This window comes from Pelmatolapia mariae, linkage group LG12 (genome assembly GCF_036321145.2).
Source record: "Pelmatolapia mariae isolate MD_Pm_ZW linkage group LG12, Pm_UMD_F_2, whole genome shotgun sequence".
NCBI lineage: Eukaryota > Metazoa > Chordata > Actinopteri > Cichliformes > Cichlidae > Pelmatolapia > Pelmatolapia mariae.
In genome coordinates, this window is record NC_086237.1 from 5,190,497 (window position 1) to 5,208,873 (window position 18,377).

At 41.0% G+C, this 18,377-nt stretch overlaps 1 protein-coding gene across 1 annotated transcript in view; it reads right to left on the reverse strand.

The window, feature by feature from the left end:
- Window positions 1-5,394: 5,394 nt before the first annotated feature.
- Window positions 5,395-18,377, reverse strand: part of arid3c (AT rich interactive domain 3C (BRIGHT-like)) — a 67,371-nt gene continuing 54,388 nt past the window's right edge. The window contains exons 4-8 of the mRNA XM_063490322.1: window positions 16,281-16,464; window positions 15,376-15,620; window positions 9,549-9,797; window positions 7,623-7,712; window positions 5,395-5,561 (exon numbers count right to left, since the gene is read on the reverse strand). Of these exons, the coding sequence (XP_063346392.1) occupies window positions 5,395-5,561; window positions 7,623-7,712; window positions 9,549-9,797; window positions 15,376-15,620; window positions 16,281-16,464 (935 nt within the window). The remainder of the gene's footprint in view (window positions 5,562-7,622; window positions 7,713-9,548; window positions 9,798-15,375; window positions 15,621-16,280; window positions 16,465-18,377) is intronic.

Sequence of the window (18,377 nt, forward strand, 5' to 3'; positions counted from 1 at the left end):
AACAAGGAGGGAAGGAGGGTGGGGCACCTAAACGAAAATGACCAGCTTCCAGAACTGGGGGAACCTATACAGATGACAACTGGAAGGAGCGTGTATGGAGACGTGGTCCCGGTCCTGAAATTGCGATACATAATCTCCAACACATAAACTGATGTTGACCGCCTGTACTCAGCCAACCCAGTGGTGTAAAGTTCCTTACTGACTGAATATGGTGCTAAACATGTTCCAAAAGCACTGATTTCTTAAATCCAGCTTTTGAGAGCAGGGCTCCATGATGTAAATCTGCCTTAATACATGTAGTGTTTCATGTTAACTTTAAAGACCTTATAGTACCGTATGACCCCCCAATAGAGCTCTTAACTCTTAGACTGCGTCTATAGTTCAAAGTTTATAGTTAGGGCGTGATCAGGTGACCCTGAATCCTCCCTTAGTTACCCTACAACATGCTTGTCTCACCCCTTGACCATGTGCTTATACACCACTCTGTATTTAATCATTAGTTAAGCCGAGTTCTTGCTCGTAGGGAGTCATTTGATTGTTGGAGTCTTCTCTGTATGACTGTAGGGTTTTTACCTTACAATATACTGTACTATAGAAACATGTAGAAATGGAGATGAAACTGCAAGCTCAAGCACTCATCACTACATTTGTTAGTCCTGAAGATCAGAAGATGATTTAATATGTCTACCTTTGTGTTAGTCAAAAAAGCTTGCAAAGAAAAGCGTCTGGACTTCTTTAAGTTGCTTGAAGACGTTTTACCTCTCATCCGAGAAGCTTCTTCAGTTCTAAGGTCAAATGGTGGGGAGTCCCAGATTTAAACCTAGTGGGAGTATCCCCCCAAAGAGGGACAAAAGGACCCCCTGATGATCCTCTAATCGCCTGAGCCAAGGTGTGAAATTGGGTGTGGGTCCCAATCAGTCAGGGTTTCGGGTGAGCTCATTGTGAAACCTGGCCCCACCTTATCATGCGAATTCCTGAGGTCAGATGGCCCAGGATGTGAGTGGGCGTTAAGGCGTCTGGGGAGGGAACTCAAAACTGGATTATAGATGGCAGACAGTTGGTGTCGTAAACCACCACCTCTGTTCAAAGACGGTCGCTCACAGTGGGCATAGATGGCTTCTTTAACTCCTCTTTAACTCCTCTTTGCAAGCTCTTTTGACTACGCTGACCTGGATGACTGAGAACCTTCACAGACATACCTTTGTGTTAGCATGTTGTCTTTACAGATGTTACAAAGAGTGCATGGCAGCAGTTTTTTGTGGGTGCAGTTTGCACTTTATTCACATGCTCGTCCTTCAGTAGCAGAGACGAGCTCTTTCCTGCTGTGTAACACTGTGCACAGGAGGAACGCCGAAAATACTGCCAGAATGGTTTTTCTGTTCATGGATCCATCCAGCACCTTCAGCTCAGAGTGATGCTTCACCTTATTTTATAGTGTTGTTATTGATTACCATTGTGTTTGTCAGTGGTGCATAAAATTAACACTGTGTTATAGGGGCATGGATTTCTGTCAGCCCTTGACAAGATAACCCTTTATTGGATGACTGCTCCTAATTTGTTTTTGTTTATTCAGAAGTATAAAGTAACATTCAGCAAGCCCCAATAATAAACCTATTACTGCAAATCCTAGCTGCACCATTGACAACCGCTAATCTTTGCTGCCCCTAATTACATCAGGATTCTCAGTCTTAATTAACCAATCTTTACAGCATTTTACCTGCTTAATGCTGCACTCGACAAACTGCATGCATTTGCTGAAAAGGACTTTGCAGTTTTCTGTTTCTGAAACAAATGTTTCCACTGTTTTCTTGCACTAGAACAAGAAATAATAAAAAAGTAATAATGAGAGTGTTTTCAGGATGCAATCACAAGTTTGTCAAAACCCAAGATACTGATTGTGGAGTATTGTGTGTATATAAATGCATTTGGTAACACAAACATTTGTACAGAACAGATCGTACAGAACAATAGAAAGGTTGCGTTAAATGCATATTTTTATTTCTAAATGCACCACAAGTCAAATGGTAAACCCAGAAAATCCATCACAACTCTTTTTGATACATTTTACCCCTGAGCACCACAAGCCAGTGTTCCATAATCCACTGGATGTATTCAAACAAAGGGACATGGGAAACATTTACAGCTTTACACACAACTCATAACGCAGTCATTGTCTAAAAACTACAAGCAGAGCATATCATAGATCAAATACAATACATGTTATTTGGTTACATTTTTCCTGCATGCAGAGGTGTTGCTTTCTCTTTGGTTCTCTGCTCTCGATGAGCTCAAAATCAAGTGAGTGTGAAATGTTTCAGCCACACAGTTATCTGAGCTGCTGAAGCACCTCGAGGCCATTGTTGTTGTGTTTGGATGTAAATAAAACAGAATTAAATGATGTAGTGGGCATCATCCTACAACGCTAAGAAAGAGACAGTTTAACTGGTCCTGGAGCGTCTCCACACTAGTTTCATGTGTCCGTGGCTGCGATTTGTTTAATTACAACAGTTAAATGACAGCAGGTAGCAGTGAATGTTCTTAGAATTGTTAAGGTTGAAAACAAATTATATTTGTGATTCAGGACCCACAATTAAACATACAGAGATATTATATTTTTGATTTAATACAAAGTATTGATTGCAACACTCCATTACCCTTCCAGTGAGTCACATTTTTCTGTACTGCTTTTGTGTCTTTGCCATTTTTGCCATTATTAAATCTGAAATATAGACACAACTCAGTTACATGCTTACATTCCACGGCCTCTTCATATGTTGCTTTGAAATGAATGAGGAGGAATCTGAGGGTAATATTCCTAAATGTGATGGGACTGAAGTGCATATCTGGGAATGTTCGCTCAGTTTAACCAAACAGATGTGATGTACTCAAAAAGAATAATGTTACTGCTGTGCTGGTTAATGAGGACAGGCAAAAAAGCAACAAACACAAAAATGTTCTTCATCATTTTGTTCATGTGTTTGTTCAAAATATTTCTGTTGTCTGTGGGACGTTACTGAAACGGCACCAAATCTGTAGCATCAGCCAGCCTGGTCTGTACGTAGAAGTAAATGATGTAAATACTCCAAACTGTTGGTTGTTGTTCTTCTCTGCTCGGAGCCTCGCAGTCACTGAAACGTTCTCTGATCATCTTTGAAGCGAATGCATCGTAAATGATAACTGAGTGAATCTAAGATAAACATCAAAAACATTTTTATGCGAGTGCTGTGGAGTTTGAGTAATTATACCATTTCATGATGTCTTTAGTGTTTGTCAACACTGCAGTAGACAATTTCATGGTTGCTTAGGCTGATATCAGCTTAAATTATAACAATTTCCCCTGCTATAAATATGGACGATAAATGTAAAGCTGTGTAACTCCTGGGTCATTTTGAGAAAGATGCAAGATCCCAAATTCATTTCTGCAGTTCAGTTTCTTACAATCAGTCACAAAAAGTATCACATGAACACATATTTATATCTAAAAAACCTTTTACACTTGTACCACCATCATTTCTTCTTTCTGTTCATTTTCATGTAGATTCGTTTTGTATAACGTAAAAAAGCACTGTAAACTTGCTGGTTCATAAATACATGGATATGAAAGTTGCCATGTAGACATGATTGTTGGCACATTGTATAATAAATGAGGTAGATGTGTGTCTCTTGTGTAATCATATAAAATGTGAAAAAAATCCAGTGATGCACTGAACTAAAACAGTAATAACAAAGTAAATATATGAGGTATATTTTGTATTAATCCTTTACCATGTCTATATGTAGGTGGTTTGGTGAGGTATTGCCAACGAGCATTCAAGAAGATTCAAAAGAAGCAGAGTGATGATACAGGATCAAACATACACGTGCTTTAACAGATTTCACTTCAGCGTGGTGTCCACTGCCTTTCATGATGAAGAAAGGTCTTTATGAACCCAAGAAGAACAAACAGATGTCCTCTGATGTTAGACACCATAGCATTATTTTAAAAAAGAAACCCAAAATAAAACCATGTTTGACTCATGACTGCTCTATGTTACTACATACCCGTGTGTGCCTCCTGTTCACCTACTGCCTGCAAACTGAACTGCTGCTCTTTCTTGTCACAGTCGTTTCTCAAGAATTCAAAGTCCTCTGAGGACTTTCAGTCAGCCCAACAGCATCACACCATCTGTGCATCTACACTATATCTACTGAACTCTGCAGTCAAACATCAACCTCAGCACAGACTTTACACGTATGGTTGTGGTCAGAAGAGCTTACAAAATCTTACTCCGGGTAAATATCACACTCAACATAAAGTGCAATATTTGCCCTCAGAACAACACTTTCATTACTTTAATCTAAGCTGTGCCTAATGCTGTACATCCTGAAAGCAGAGAGGACATAAAACTCTTTTAAAGTATAAAAACACGCCTGCTTTCTAATTATGTTTACATATTTTTTAAACAAACGATTAATCCCATGATGGAGACATGTTCTGGTTATGGCGAAGACACAAACACACTGAACAGCAGCTCTTTGCACTTGAAAAGCTACAGTGGGATTTTCCCCCCAATTTGAGTATCTCTCTAGTGTCAAGATGCAGCTTTAATACGTATTGGAGTGGTTATTATACTTACATAGTACACACCTTAGGCAACTATCATATTATTATACACTAAAGGCAATACAGCAAACTCAGGCTATTGCTAGTTTGGTACCAGCTGGTTTGGGGAAACCTAACAAACGAATTATTCAAATTAATTGTGTAGCTGATAATATTTGTGTTAGTGAACAACATGGCTTTGAGACACGCTGTGCTTATAGGACTGTTAACGGGAGCAGGTGGACAGAGCCATGCACTAGAGAGGAAAGTAAACTTAAAGAAATCTACACATCACTTTAACTCCTAGCGTGTGAACGAACACCTGCATTAACCATTCCACCTCAGATGGTTTTGACCTCTGATGTGCTTTTTGTTTTTGGATCAATCCCTCATGTATCCACTGTAAACAGTCAGTTTCTGAGGTTTGTCACAAAGTTACAAAAATCAAAACCATGGTTTCAGCTGTAACAGCATTTCAGCGCGGGTGTACAAGTCTTTGGCTCACTGTGGTGGTATCTTGAGTTGATGAGTGACCACTTTGGAACTTTTCCACACTAACTAGATGTGTTTGAGGACATGAACAATGTTTTGTCACACAGGTTAAAAGTAACCCTGCAGAGTGGAGAAAGGGGGGCAGGTAGATGTCTATGTGCAACAGTTGCTTTTTAATCAGTGGTTTGCTCACCTGCGTGGAATCTGATCATGTGGATGTCGAGTAAACCACAACTGAAATAAACTGGAGTTAATCTGATGATTTAGTAAAATGGTTCTTCTCACTGGGACTGGAGGGGGAGGTGAGAAGAAGTGGAGGGTCAGGGGGAGGTGTTTCGGTGTCCATGGAGAGAAGAAGAAGAGGACAAGGAGGATGAGGAGGGCTGGAACTTTGTAGGGCTGTTTTTTCCCTGAGTCTGACAGCCATGATGTTTCCCATGGTGTCCTGCCATCCCTGTTATGGGCGACTGCCGAGCAAATAGGACGCCTGTGGAGAAACATCGAGCCTAAGTTAGCCTTGAACTCTGCGCTGTCCTAACATCAGATTTCAGAGCGTGTTTGTTTCAGATGCTTTTATAAAGCACTATGTGTAGGACCACCGTCTCGATATTTTTTTTAAAGCCATAAGGTAAGAACAAAAAGAGAGTTCTTGTCAAAGCTGTGTCCCAGATCTCACACAGGCACTTTTATTAACATACAGCGCAGATGTACAAGAAAAAATTACTCAGAATGAAAACCAAATGAAAACCTCAACACGTTAGCTCGTTAACGCATTAGCACTGTGCAGCCCATGCATGGGGCGATCGGTGGCGTTAATGTCATTTTAACTAGATTAATGCTGACAGCACTAGTATATGTATATATATATATACATAGTGGCATAGAAACTGAACATTTAACAGTGTTTCCTGAAAACCCTCTCCTGTCTGATCATTTCCTGATAACATTTACATTTACAATAATTGATTACACAGCAGTGGAGAGTAGACTTTATCACAGTAGATGTCTTTCTGAAAGCGCTGTAACTAAGTTTAAGAATATAATCCACCCACTGTTATCATCTTCAATGCCCTGTACCAACACAGAGCAGAGCAGCTACCTGAACGCTGCTCCAACAGAGGTCGATCATCTTGTTAATAATTTTACCTCCTCACTACGTACGACTCTGGATACTGTAGCTCCTGTGAAAACTAAGGTCTCAAATCAGAAGTACCTGACTCTGTGGTATAATTCTCAAACACGTAGCCTAAAGCAGATAACTCGTAAGCTGGAGAGGAAATGGTGTGTCACAAATTTAGAAGATCATCATTTAGCCTGGAGAAATAGTTTGCTGCTTTATAAGTAAGCCCTCCGCAAAGCTAGAACATCTTACTATTCATCACTGATTGAAGAAAATAAGAACAACCCCAGGTTTCTCTTCAGCACTGTAGCCAGGCTGACAAACAATCAGAGCTCTGTTGAGCCAACCATCCCTTTATCCTGTCTCAGAGTGACGCTGAAAAACTGCTTCATGCATTTATTACTTCCAGGCTGGACTACTGTAATTCATTATTATCAGGAAGTCCTAAAAACTCCCTGAAAAGCTTTCAGTTAATCCAAAATGCTGCAGCAAGAGTACTATGTGTTAATAGACCTCTCTGCACTGAATCATACTTGTTATTAATCTCTATCCTGTCTTCCTTCTCTCACCCCAACCAGTCGCAGCAGATGGCCCCGCCCCTCCCTGAGCCTGGTTCTGCCGGAGGTTTCTTCCTGTTAAAAGGGAGTTTTTCCTTCCCACTGTCACCAAAGTGCTTGCTCATAGGGGGTCATATGATTGTTGGGTTTTTCTCTGTATATATTATTGTAGGGTCTACCTTACAATATAAAGCACCTTGAGCCGACTGTTGTTGTGATTTGGTGCTGTATAAATAAAACTGAATTGAACAAGATTTAGCAGAGTGAGACTGCAGGGACACATTCAACCTGTTCAGTGCTGAAAAAATGGCAAATTTTTGCTCCTCACTTGATTGGCAGACACTGTGGACACTGAAATCTACCGGTAATTGCAAATTACCAGTTAGCAGGGACCCATCACCAGCTACGATCCTTCAGATATGTTAGAGGCCAGTTTGAAACATAAGTTGATCTTTGGTCTTTGTACAAGTTTGAGGTCCAGTGGGTGAGTGAAAGAGGACTTCTACAGAGTGATCTGAGAATAGCAGCTGGAAGCTCTGTGGAGAACTTCAGACAGAGCTTAGAGACGATAGCATGATGATATGAATGGGCTATGTTAAAGGAGAGATGCAGTAATTACTACAAGGCACAAGCTACTTGTACACACACACACACACACACACACACACACACACACAGAAAATAAACCTTCAAATTCACAGGTCCAATTTTGAGATATTTAACTTTTTTAACACTATTGGACTGCCACTTCATTACGATGGATTTTATAGCAAAGACATCAAATTGTGTAGAGGACTAAGCACCAGGGTGCTCCTATAACTTATTGAATTTCCTGCCTGCAATTACATCAGCAAACGGCCCCTCTATTTACCTGTGTAGACAACTCCATTTATTTCTATTGACATGTTGATGCTGCTAATGCCGTTGGTAGACAGGTTCAATGCAGTCTCTTGTCTATCATCTGTCAAGAGAAGGGGCACAGAAGGAGAGAGAAAAAAACTCAATATGAGCATTTAGAAAAGGAACAGAAGAAGCAAGAAGAGTATTGGTGATAATTCAGAGAGTGACAGGATAAGGAGAGCTTTATTAAAGAGTTCTGGGGAGAAAGAACTGTCAAAAGATGGCACAGCTATTTCTGCATGTCAATTATGGATGAATCCTATCACAACACACAGTCGGAAAACTTGGCCAGGTTCTTAAATGACAGAAATGTCGTTAACTTTTGCCATTTCAGAATGGAAACCAGCAGAAAGAAAGCATAGCGTGTCAATAGTACTCTAAAACAAAACCTGAAAGCAAATAAAATAAACTTTTAACTGAACAAAATCATCCTAAGAGAACAGACGAGCCGTGCACACAGTGATCTCAGCTGGTGGCTGCTGCACTAAAACATCTGTAAACACAAATTTATCCATTTAAGAGACAATAATAATAGTTTTTCAGTGTAATCTTAAATAACAGGGTTTGTTTTTGACAGAGCTGGATGGCCAGTGTGGGAATTAACCTCATTCTTCCATCACCTATCAAATTCAAGGCAGCTATTATGACTAATATGTGCGAGGCACTGGTGCACACAGAAATGATATCACACTTGAGTGGCTGGGCCTCTCATTCTTCCTTTAACCGCTATCATTAAGTCATATGTGACTTATGGATTTTCATGAGCTGTGCTGGCTGCAGTCAAAGCGCCGGCATAAGGGCGTACTCACTCATGATCAGCATGAAAAAAACATCTCTGAGTCTGACGAGTCTTTAATGACATGTTACATGATGAATTCTGTGCATGTTAGTGGTTCAGGTATTTCACAGTGACCGTTTGCTGTTTGTGACACATTTTTGAGTCAGGCTCAGATTTACACTCAAATCAGCCTTAAATATGTTTATACAAACATAAAGTGAACATATTTAGTCCCAGATCATACTGTATTAGTAATAATAGTTAAATTCCCATCTGAATGGACATCTGTTATGTGAAATGTTAATTCATGCTAACCACCTCTTACCGTGTCTCTGTGTTCAAGGTTCAGAAATGTCCTAAAACAGCTGGACTCTATCATTCCTGACAAATGTTAATAAATGTGTTTGTTTGGGGCTGCTTCACCTCGTAGTGCCACAAAACACCTTTAACAGCAACACCATCTGAGTACAACCCTGCTCCATGTTAAACACTTTATTACTAAAATACTTCAGATTGTATCAGGATTTTGTAAAATGACAAATTTAAACGTGATCATGAAGCACTGAGCAGATGATGAAGTAGGAGCTTAAACAGCACATTTAACTATGTTAAGTGAAACAGAATGAACAAGACTATAGAAGAAAAACCTTCTTAGTACACAAAATTAGTGTGAATGGTAAGGAACGGCCTACACAACTAAAACATCTAATTGTAGGATTTCTTTGCGACAATAAAAGGAACACAGGCTGCAACAGTGCTAAGCTATAGGAAAATCTATTTCTTTGTCCATTTAGGTTCTTGCAGAGGCTTCAGTGGACACCAGATTACGTTAGATAGTATTATATCCACGAGCATCTGAAGACTTTCTCCTAATTGACCCTTTTTAGTGTCCTTAGAAGTTTCATTGCCAAAGCCATGCAAAGAGACGGCTGTGACAGGGCTACAGGATACAGAGGTCATGCCCTCAACACTGTTTTGGAAATTTAGAAGTTTACATTGTGAAATTAAAGACTTTACTTAAACTGGTTTTAACTGGAAAATGAAATGAAGAAATGACAAAGATTCACATACAACACCAACCAAAGAGCATGCACTTAAACCTTAAATGACTGTTTTTACCTCTGTTGTTAAGTTTGATGTTGAGGGGTAGCTGGGAGGCCATTGCCAGCAGGTTTTGCTGCAGGGCATGCTGCATGATCCTCTGCTGCTCTATCATCATCTTCTTTTGTGGCGGCTCGCCACTGTCCAGTTTCTCTCTCAGCTGTTCCAGAGCGGCTGTCTGGACGGCCATGGCTGCAGCAGGATGGCTGCTGGGAGACATGGGGAGAGCCACCTGCCTGGACAGGCAGCTGGCAATCATGGGTTCCTCTGGAGGAAAAAACAAACAAAAAAAGCCAATATTATCTGTCCCTGCTCTTATACAATATTTACATTAATATACATACTCATAAAAACAGGCTCCTCTAATCACCTGTCCAACAATCAGTCTGATATTAGAGGGATTTCATTTTAACACATAAATGATGTGACACAATAGTTCTTATTAAAAAATGTGATCTATAAATATATCCTTTTTGGTTCCTCACATAAAGAACAAAAATTTCATATTTTATACATTGTTTCCCTTTCTTTCTTCAGTGGATTTACATTATAAATGAATTTACAACAATCTGACACATTTGTATTTGTTTGTTTCTATTTACTGAAGTATATTTAAGTAAAAGTTTTGGGCTTTGCATTATGTGGCAGAATATCACAAGAAAGCCATGCAGCACATAGCCCACGAGCAGTCTGCAAAGAAGTGTAGTGAAAAAGTATTTTTAGTGTTGTATCAGTCATTACAGTGTATGTGTAGTATAAAACTGACAGGCAGAAAAAAACGGGGAAAAATAAAATGAAAGGATTGAGACAAATAGGAAAACACGATGTATCACCGACTGCTGCACCTGTAAGAACAAAACAAAGAAAGAAAAAAAACACAGTACCTGGAAAAGAAAACGATGAAAATGCACAGATACACAAATCAACAATCTTCTTGTGGCGTGTGAGAAAGTGTTGGAAGCAACAATAACCCCCCACCCACGGAGCCAGAGGCACACAGACAAAGATCCAGGACATCTCGACCTCCAAGAGTACCAATGTCTAAGATGCACATAGCAGTGAATGGGTGAATACTGCAGCAGCCCCACCCACCAACCCCTGGGTAATGAACCTGCCCCCCAAGGCTCCATGTGTATGGTGATATGTTGTGAACCGCAGTGACTGTAGTTAAAAAGGTGGGGCGGGTCATCGGGCAGTACAACCAGCAAAGGCATGTGAATGTCCCTGCCCACTATGGCCCAGTAATATTGTAAAGCTATTGTAAATATGGAGTTGCAGCCCAAAAGAGCAGGTTGGACTCAAGTGCATGACTCGGAAGGTCAAAATTCAGTGCGTTCATTTACAGTGCATATATTTACACAACAACACTATCCAAAAGGGGAATAGTGCTCCAGGGGTCCAGGGAGGAAGGGACATCCAGTGATCTTCAAAAAAAAATCTCTTTCTCAAGTCAGGATTTGGCTCACCACATCAGGGAAGGGAATCCAGGAATCTGCGTAGGACAAACACAGGGGAAGTTTCTAAGGGAATCAAATGCAGGACAAACACATGGAGGAGAAAGAGCCACAGTTTAACTGTGTAGTTCAACATACAGCAAAGAATGGCAGCCATCCACTACTTTAAGTAGTGGCTGCTAATAAGATCATTGGGATCAGGAGGGTGACTGCCACAGGTGTGTCAGGCCAAAGGTGGGAACCGAGTCTCACCCATGCACACAGACAGCAACAAACACAGACAGAGGAGAGAGAGAAACCTGAACCATAGAGACAGATATAAAACAAACCCAAAGAAATCAATCAGGGAGAACTGAGGGACCATGACAGTACACACCGCGCCGGCAGTGGAACTTCCTAATCATGTTTTTATCCAGAACTGGGGCCTGCGGAAGCCAGGACTGAGCTGAGCTGTATCCCTTCCATTCCATGGATGCCTCTCCCATGGTGTCTGAAATCCATAATCCATGTAATTGAGAAGGCAGGTTGCCCATCAATTACTCTGCTGGTGGTGGTGGTCTGAAGGATGGGCACAACGGACTGGAGAAAACAAATTTTAATTGGGAATCATGAAAGACTTTGTGGATTTCTATGTTCTGGGGTAACTTGAGATGGGCAGACACATGGTTAACCATGGAATCTAACTCTAAAGGCCCAATAAATTTAGGGGGCAGTCTTTTGTATTTTGAAAAGACGGGTAAAACCATGAGTGGAAAGCCAAACCTTTGGACCAGCACAGTAGATGGGTGCTGGGATTCTGCTGCGATCGGTTAGGTGCTTATTTTGTTCCTGGTGGCACAGGTGGCTTTCAAGAGGCAGCGGCATCTGTGGAGATGCCGTTGGACTGAGTGCTCACCTTCACCAGATGAAAAGAGTGGAGGCTGGTATCCGAGAGATGACTCATAGGGACATAGTCCGGTTGATGAAGAAGGCGTGGTATGGGCATATTCTATTCAGGCCAGCTGGGAGCTCTAAGTGGACTGATTAGAAGAAGCAATGCAGCACAGGGCGGCCTCCAATACCTGATTTGCTGCTTAGCTGTTCGTCTGAGGATAAAGCCAGAAAACAGACTGACCTTGGCATTGAGTGCAGTGCAGAACTCTCATCAGACTTGTGAAGCGAATGCAGAAGTATTCTGCAGTCAGACACTATGTCCAGAGGGAAGCTGGAAAACATGGTCAGGGAGGAGTTGCATGATCTTTAATGCAGAGGGAAACTTGGGCAGAGCAACAAAGTGAGCATCCTTGGAGAAGTGATCAATAGTGGTAAGTACTGCTGTGTTATTTACCTAGGGGAGTTGACCAGTGACAAAAGTCAAGAGCTATATGGGACTATGGGTGAGTGGTGTAGGTAGAGGCTTTAAAGAGGACATGAAACACTAAGCCATATAAAGACTTATTTACGTCATGGAACCCTGCTCACAAACCGAAACAGATGCAACTTTTCTAGCTATTTTCTGTTAACCGGAACTGGCCAGTCGATCACTACTTGAACCTTAGCTGGTTCAGGTTTGAGGTGTTCCTTCTCAACAATGTACCGGAAGAAAGAAACTGTGTCAATGTGAAATTTGTACTTCTCTCACTTAACCAGTTTGTTTTTAAGGAGGCACTCAGGATATGGGAGTCGTGCTCTTGGAGGGACCAGGAGAAGATCAGGATTTTGTCTACATAGACAAAAACTAAATGGTTAATGAAATTCTGGAGGACATTGTTCACCAGGGCCTGAAACACAGTGTTAGCATTACCAGATGCTCAAAGTGGCCCAGGTGGATGTTAAGGCTGTCTTCCATTCGTCCACCTCCCTAATCCACACCAGATGATAGGCATTGCAAAGTTCTAGTTTGATGAAAATGGTGGCTCCCTGTAACAGCTTGAAAGGAAATGCCAGTAGAGGCAGTGTATATTTTTTTAACAGTTATTTTGTTCAACCTGAAGAAGTCAATACAGGGCTGCAGGGCTTTGTCTTTCTTCTTGACAACTAAAAAACAAGAACCTAGGGTAGAGGAAGATGATGCCTGCAGCTAATGAGTATTTTTTCATCGCCCACCCTCCATTCAGGTTTAGACAAGCTATACAGCTGTCTGGTGGAAAGTGAAGCACTGGGAAGGAGGCCTATGGCACAGTCATATGTTCTATGAGGGGGGAGAGATAGTGCTAAAGCCTTTCAAAGTACTTCAGCCAGATTGTGTTAAATGGGAAGAACAGATGGGTCTGGAGATGAGGATGGAGGATCAGGAAATGGTAGGGGTGACCCAGAACCAGTGGAGTAAGTAGTTCTTCAAACAAATATAAGCTTTCTTCCTTGGTCTGGTCAACACGCAGAGAGAGAGAGGCGGATCTTATGAGTTATATCAGGAAGTCCATCGAGTGTTACGAGTGTTGCATAGAAGGGGTCCTGGTGATAATACGAGCAGCAGAGTTCTGGACACAATGAAGCTGATGGATAGATTTTTGACTAAGACCAAAAAGAAGTTGCAGTAATCGATCCGGGAGGTGACCAGGCTATGAACAAGAATGGCAGTGGCATGTGGGGAGAGAAAAGGACGGAGACGAATAATGTTACGGAGTTGGAAATATGCAGACCGAGTGACGTTATTGATGTGTGAGTTAAAAAATAGAGTACTATCGAGGATGACACCCAGACTTTTCACACATGGGGAAATTCTTGGAGTTATTGATTGTAATAGAAAAGCTATTAGTTGTGGATAGTGTTTGTTTGGTGCCGACCAGGAGAAGCTCAGATTTGTTACCATTGAGTTTGAGAAAATTGGAAGAGAACCATGAATTTAGTTCGGCTAAACAGAGGGCGAGGGAGGTCGGGGGGAGAACAGAATCAGGTTTAGTGGACAGATAAAGCTGGGTGTCATCAGCATAACAGTGAAACTGAATATTGTATTTACGAAAAATGTGTCCAAGCGGAAGAAGGTAGATAATGAAAAGAAGAGGCCCCAGGACAGATCCATGGGGCACGCCTGCGACCAGAGGAAAGGGCTGAGAAGTGAAGGATTTAAGTAGAATAAACTGAGTGCGATCAGACAAGTATGATTTAAACCAGGCTAGTGGGATATGGGAGAGACCGATGGAGGCTAGCCTACTGAGGAGAATTGAGTGAGAGATAGTATGAAAAGCAGCACTTAGATCGAGAAGAATAAGAATGGAGAGTAAACCAGAGTCAGCTGCCACGAGAAGATCATTGGTTATTTTTATTAGCGCTGTTTCAGTGCTATGGAAGGGGCGAAAACCAGACTGGAACTGTTAATATAAATTATTGTTAGTTAAGTACGAGTGGAGTTGTGTGGCAACTACCTTTTTGAGAATTCTTGATAGATATGGTAAATTATCAAAATTATTGGGATCTAAGCCTGTTTTTTTCAGTATTGAGGTGATGACAGCAACTTTGAAGATGGCAGGAACAGTTCCAGTGGTAAGTGAAGAGTAGATGATAGCAGATATGAGGGGAAGCAGAGAGACAGGCCTTGACCTAAACTGTAGGAATGGGGTCTAGCTGACAAGTAAAAGGTTTTGACTTACAGATGAAATCTGAAATATCAGTGACAGAGGGAAGCTGGAAAGCAGAAAAACACTGTAAATAAACGCAAAGTTCAGTACGTTTATTTACAGTGAATATATTCACACATCACTCTCTCAAGTAACGGCTGGTTCACCACACACCAGGGAATCCAGGAATCTGCGTAGGCAAAACACGTGATACGTTTCCAGGGGCATCAGAGGCAGGGCAAACAGAAAGAGCTAGAGATGCGACGCACTGTGTCGAGGTTTCAGAGCATGTGTCGAGAAATCCAGTAAGAAGTTATGAAGTATCAAGGTTTGCTTTAAGGGCAAGTGACATCACTGATGATTCCTGATGCTGTTTGAGAAGGTAGCCTAAGTGTTGGCGTGATTTATGAATCAAACCCAGTGGATTCACAGTAATTTTCTGTGGTTGTGGTTGCGTTGGCATTTCAACTGGAGCAAAGTATGTAGCATGCTTTCTTGGAGCCTAATGAAAGGACAAGAGTTTCTCCTTTATGGCAACACTTTGAGCTGATCCCTCTCAATAAATATATAATATAATACTCACAAGTTGATTTTTATTTTGTGTTTTTGTGTGTGTGTGCTGGGTGGGGGTTGTGTCAAGCAACAACACCAGGTCTATGACTGTGATCCAGACAGATGTGCATATAAGAGAGATAAACATCATAGCATAACAAATTAGGAAAAGAGCACATGAAAAAACAGCGACATCAGGTCCTTGAGCTATAACTCATGTTGAATAAACAATGCAGTAGAAAGCAGGAAATAAAATGATGGTAAAATCTAGTTACCATCTTATACCTTGCTGTTGTCTCTTACCTTTCTTGATCACAGGACCCTGGGAGATTTGGCCACTGTTGTGAGTAGGAATGGGTAGGTGGGACATCTGTATCTTTGGTGAGGACAGAAGGCTTTGGCTTCCCACAAGGGAGCAGTTCAAGATGGCTGAGCCATAACTCTGCCTTCGGCCTTCGCGGCGGTTGCTGTCAATAGCTGCCTGAAGCTCGCCAGGGGAGCTCAATCCCCGCTTTTCACATTCATATGGGTAGAGGTACTTCATATACCTGCAAAACAGATGCTAATGATTTCCTGATTTTTTGTGACTTTTTTTAAAATTTGTTTTTGTTTTAATGTCACATATTTTCAGTTGTTGAGAAAGGTGGGACTGAATGAGATTGAAGTCCCCTCGTCTTACCTCGCATTACATCTGAGAGAAGCTTAAGGGCCTGATGTCCTTTTATTTTTACAGTGATACAGAGTGCTAAAATTGACACACACACACACAGCTGTGTGTGTATTTGTGTGTTTGTGTGTGTGTGAGACAGGGACCGGAGGGGGGAGTAAGTGGGACATTAAGGATCCACTAATCTAAAATAATCTCTGAATTTAACATATTTGATTTTAAAAAGACGTCATATTGACTATATTTTGATTGCAAAGACAAAGTTTTATAGAGGAAAAGTGAGAAGAGGTGATTAAGTAGATAAAAATAATTTTGAATTGAATATGAATGAATATTCTTGTTGAGGCAACAGTGTATATCACATTTATGACCAAATAATCCTTTTATGTTTTTATGTTATGACACCCAGCTCTTTCTTTGCAATTAAGGAAAATAAAAAATACACAATAAATCTAAAATTCACTTGTTAAAATAAGCAAAAAATATAATGAATTGGTCATCCAGAGTTCCCAGATGACCGGTGAGCTGTTCTTATACTCACTGTGTTCGGAGAGTGAAAGCTGCACTGGTAATAGAGGTAGGGAGGTTAAGGCCTTTGGTGATCTCCCGCCATATTTTCTTATTGATGACTTCCACTAAGCCGCCTTTTTCTGTAACAAGCTTGTAGAGCATGTAGAGATCCAACACCTGCTTGGCCATGATAGGAATCCGATTCACTGGAGTTCCTGCAGAAAGCAAACACTATTTTCACAATCAATTCCATTAACTGAGGTTCCTTCCATCAATACGTGTCTGTACCTTCTTATTTATCCCAACCCAGTAAAACGTCTGACATGAACATGAAATATAACATAAAAGAACGTTTTTTTAAGCCTGATATGTGCACATTCACTCGAAATGTAACACTGTTTTAGTCATGCATACATGGGAACAGTATGAGTGTTTGATCCCCTGCTGAGTTAATAATTTTAACTACCTACAAAGAAATGAGCAGTCTATTATTTCAACAGATGGAGTTCTTAATCATGAAAGACGTTCCTGACGGGACAAAGACAGGATAAAGACATACTTTGGAAGACAGCCACAGGTCAACAATAACGAATGATTAAATTCAAAGAGGTGTATGAACACAAATAGTAAAAAGAGGCAAGCGGAGAAGAAACACTCATTATGGGAATCCCCCAGCAGCCAAGGCCTATCAGGATAACCTGATCCAACCCTATTCCACTTTTATTGAAATGGAAAATTTTAAGATTAAGCTTAAAAATAGAGAGGGTGTCTTCCTCCCGAACCCAAACTGGGAGCTGGTTCCACCAAAAGGGTCTGAAAGCTGAAGGCTCTGCCTCCCTCCTACTTTTAAATATCCTAGAATCAATAAGTAAGCCTGCAGTGTGGTAGCAAACTTTTTGTTGGTGTGATATGAAGCTTTTAAGATAAGATAATTATTTTATCTGAGCTGAGCACTAAATCAGATAAAAAGTCTGAGAGATCAGACAGAAACTCTGTGTAAGGCTCTGTTGGGTCTTTGGTTGACTGATAGGCTGGTGTGAGGATTAGAGCCACTGGGGAAAAAACCTGGGATGACTTTTTTTCCCCCCAGAATCTGAGAAAAACGTCAGACTTTTTTTTTTCAGAATTCTGACTTTAATCTCAAAATTCGGAGAATAGGATGTTCTCATTTTTTTCTCTTTCCAGTGGCTCTAATCCTCGTCCATAGAAATAAGACGGTATTTATAAAATTGAATACACAGGTAAGGTAACCAAAAAGACCCCTGTGTGTCGTAACAGAAACAGGAAGTGATACTGTACCACAAACACAGCCAACTCCCCACCATCAACCGGATGCGGTTGGCTCAGGACAATCTGCTGGGCAGCAGCTAAGCTACCTTTGCCCACACAGACTGCATGGGCTAAGCTATTAGCTTAGGTGTTATCTTTCTGCAGCTGCACTGCTTACAGTAAAGCTATTAAATCCATAAAGACACAATGAGTAAATATTATAAATAGAATCTGCAGGTGCTTCTGTCATGTGTAGGCTGTGTGCAGGCAGGAGTGTGGTAAGGAGGATGCAAAGTGCAGACTCACGCAGGCGAAATAGTGCAGTCAAAATAGCTTTATTAAAACAGGAAACATAACACAGAGACACGGACTTGACAAGGGGAGACAGAGCAACTAAAGAACACAGACAGAAACCAGAGCACTAACAAAGAAGCCAAAAGACTAGAAATGATAAATAATATCAAAATCAAAGTTCAATAATAATGCAAAACAGAAAAATCTGGGTCGACGACCCAGGCACCCTAACAGCTTCAGCAGAAAGGTTGCTTCAGATAAAGCATGTTAAGATTACACTATGAAACAAGTGTAATCTTATTTAGCTATGTACCACAGGCCTTCAAGCTGGCTGTAGGTAAACCTTTACTTAAAAAGCATCTCTAGACCCAGCAGTCTTAGCTAATTATAGGCCAATCTCCAACCTTCCTTTCATATCAAACATCCTTGAAAGAGTAGTTGTCAAACAGCTAACAGATCATCTGCAAAGGAATGGCTTATTTGAAGAGTTTCAGTCAGGTTTCAGAGCTCATCACAGCACAGAAACAGCTTTAGTGAAGGTTACAAATGATCTTCTTATGGCCTC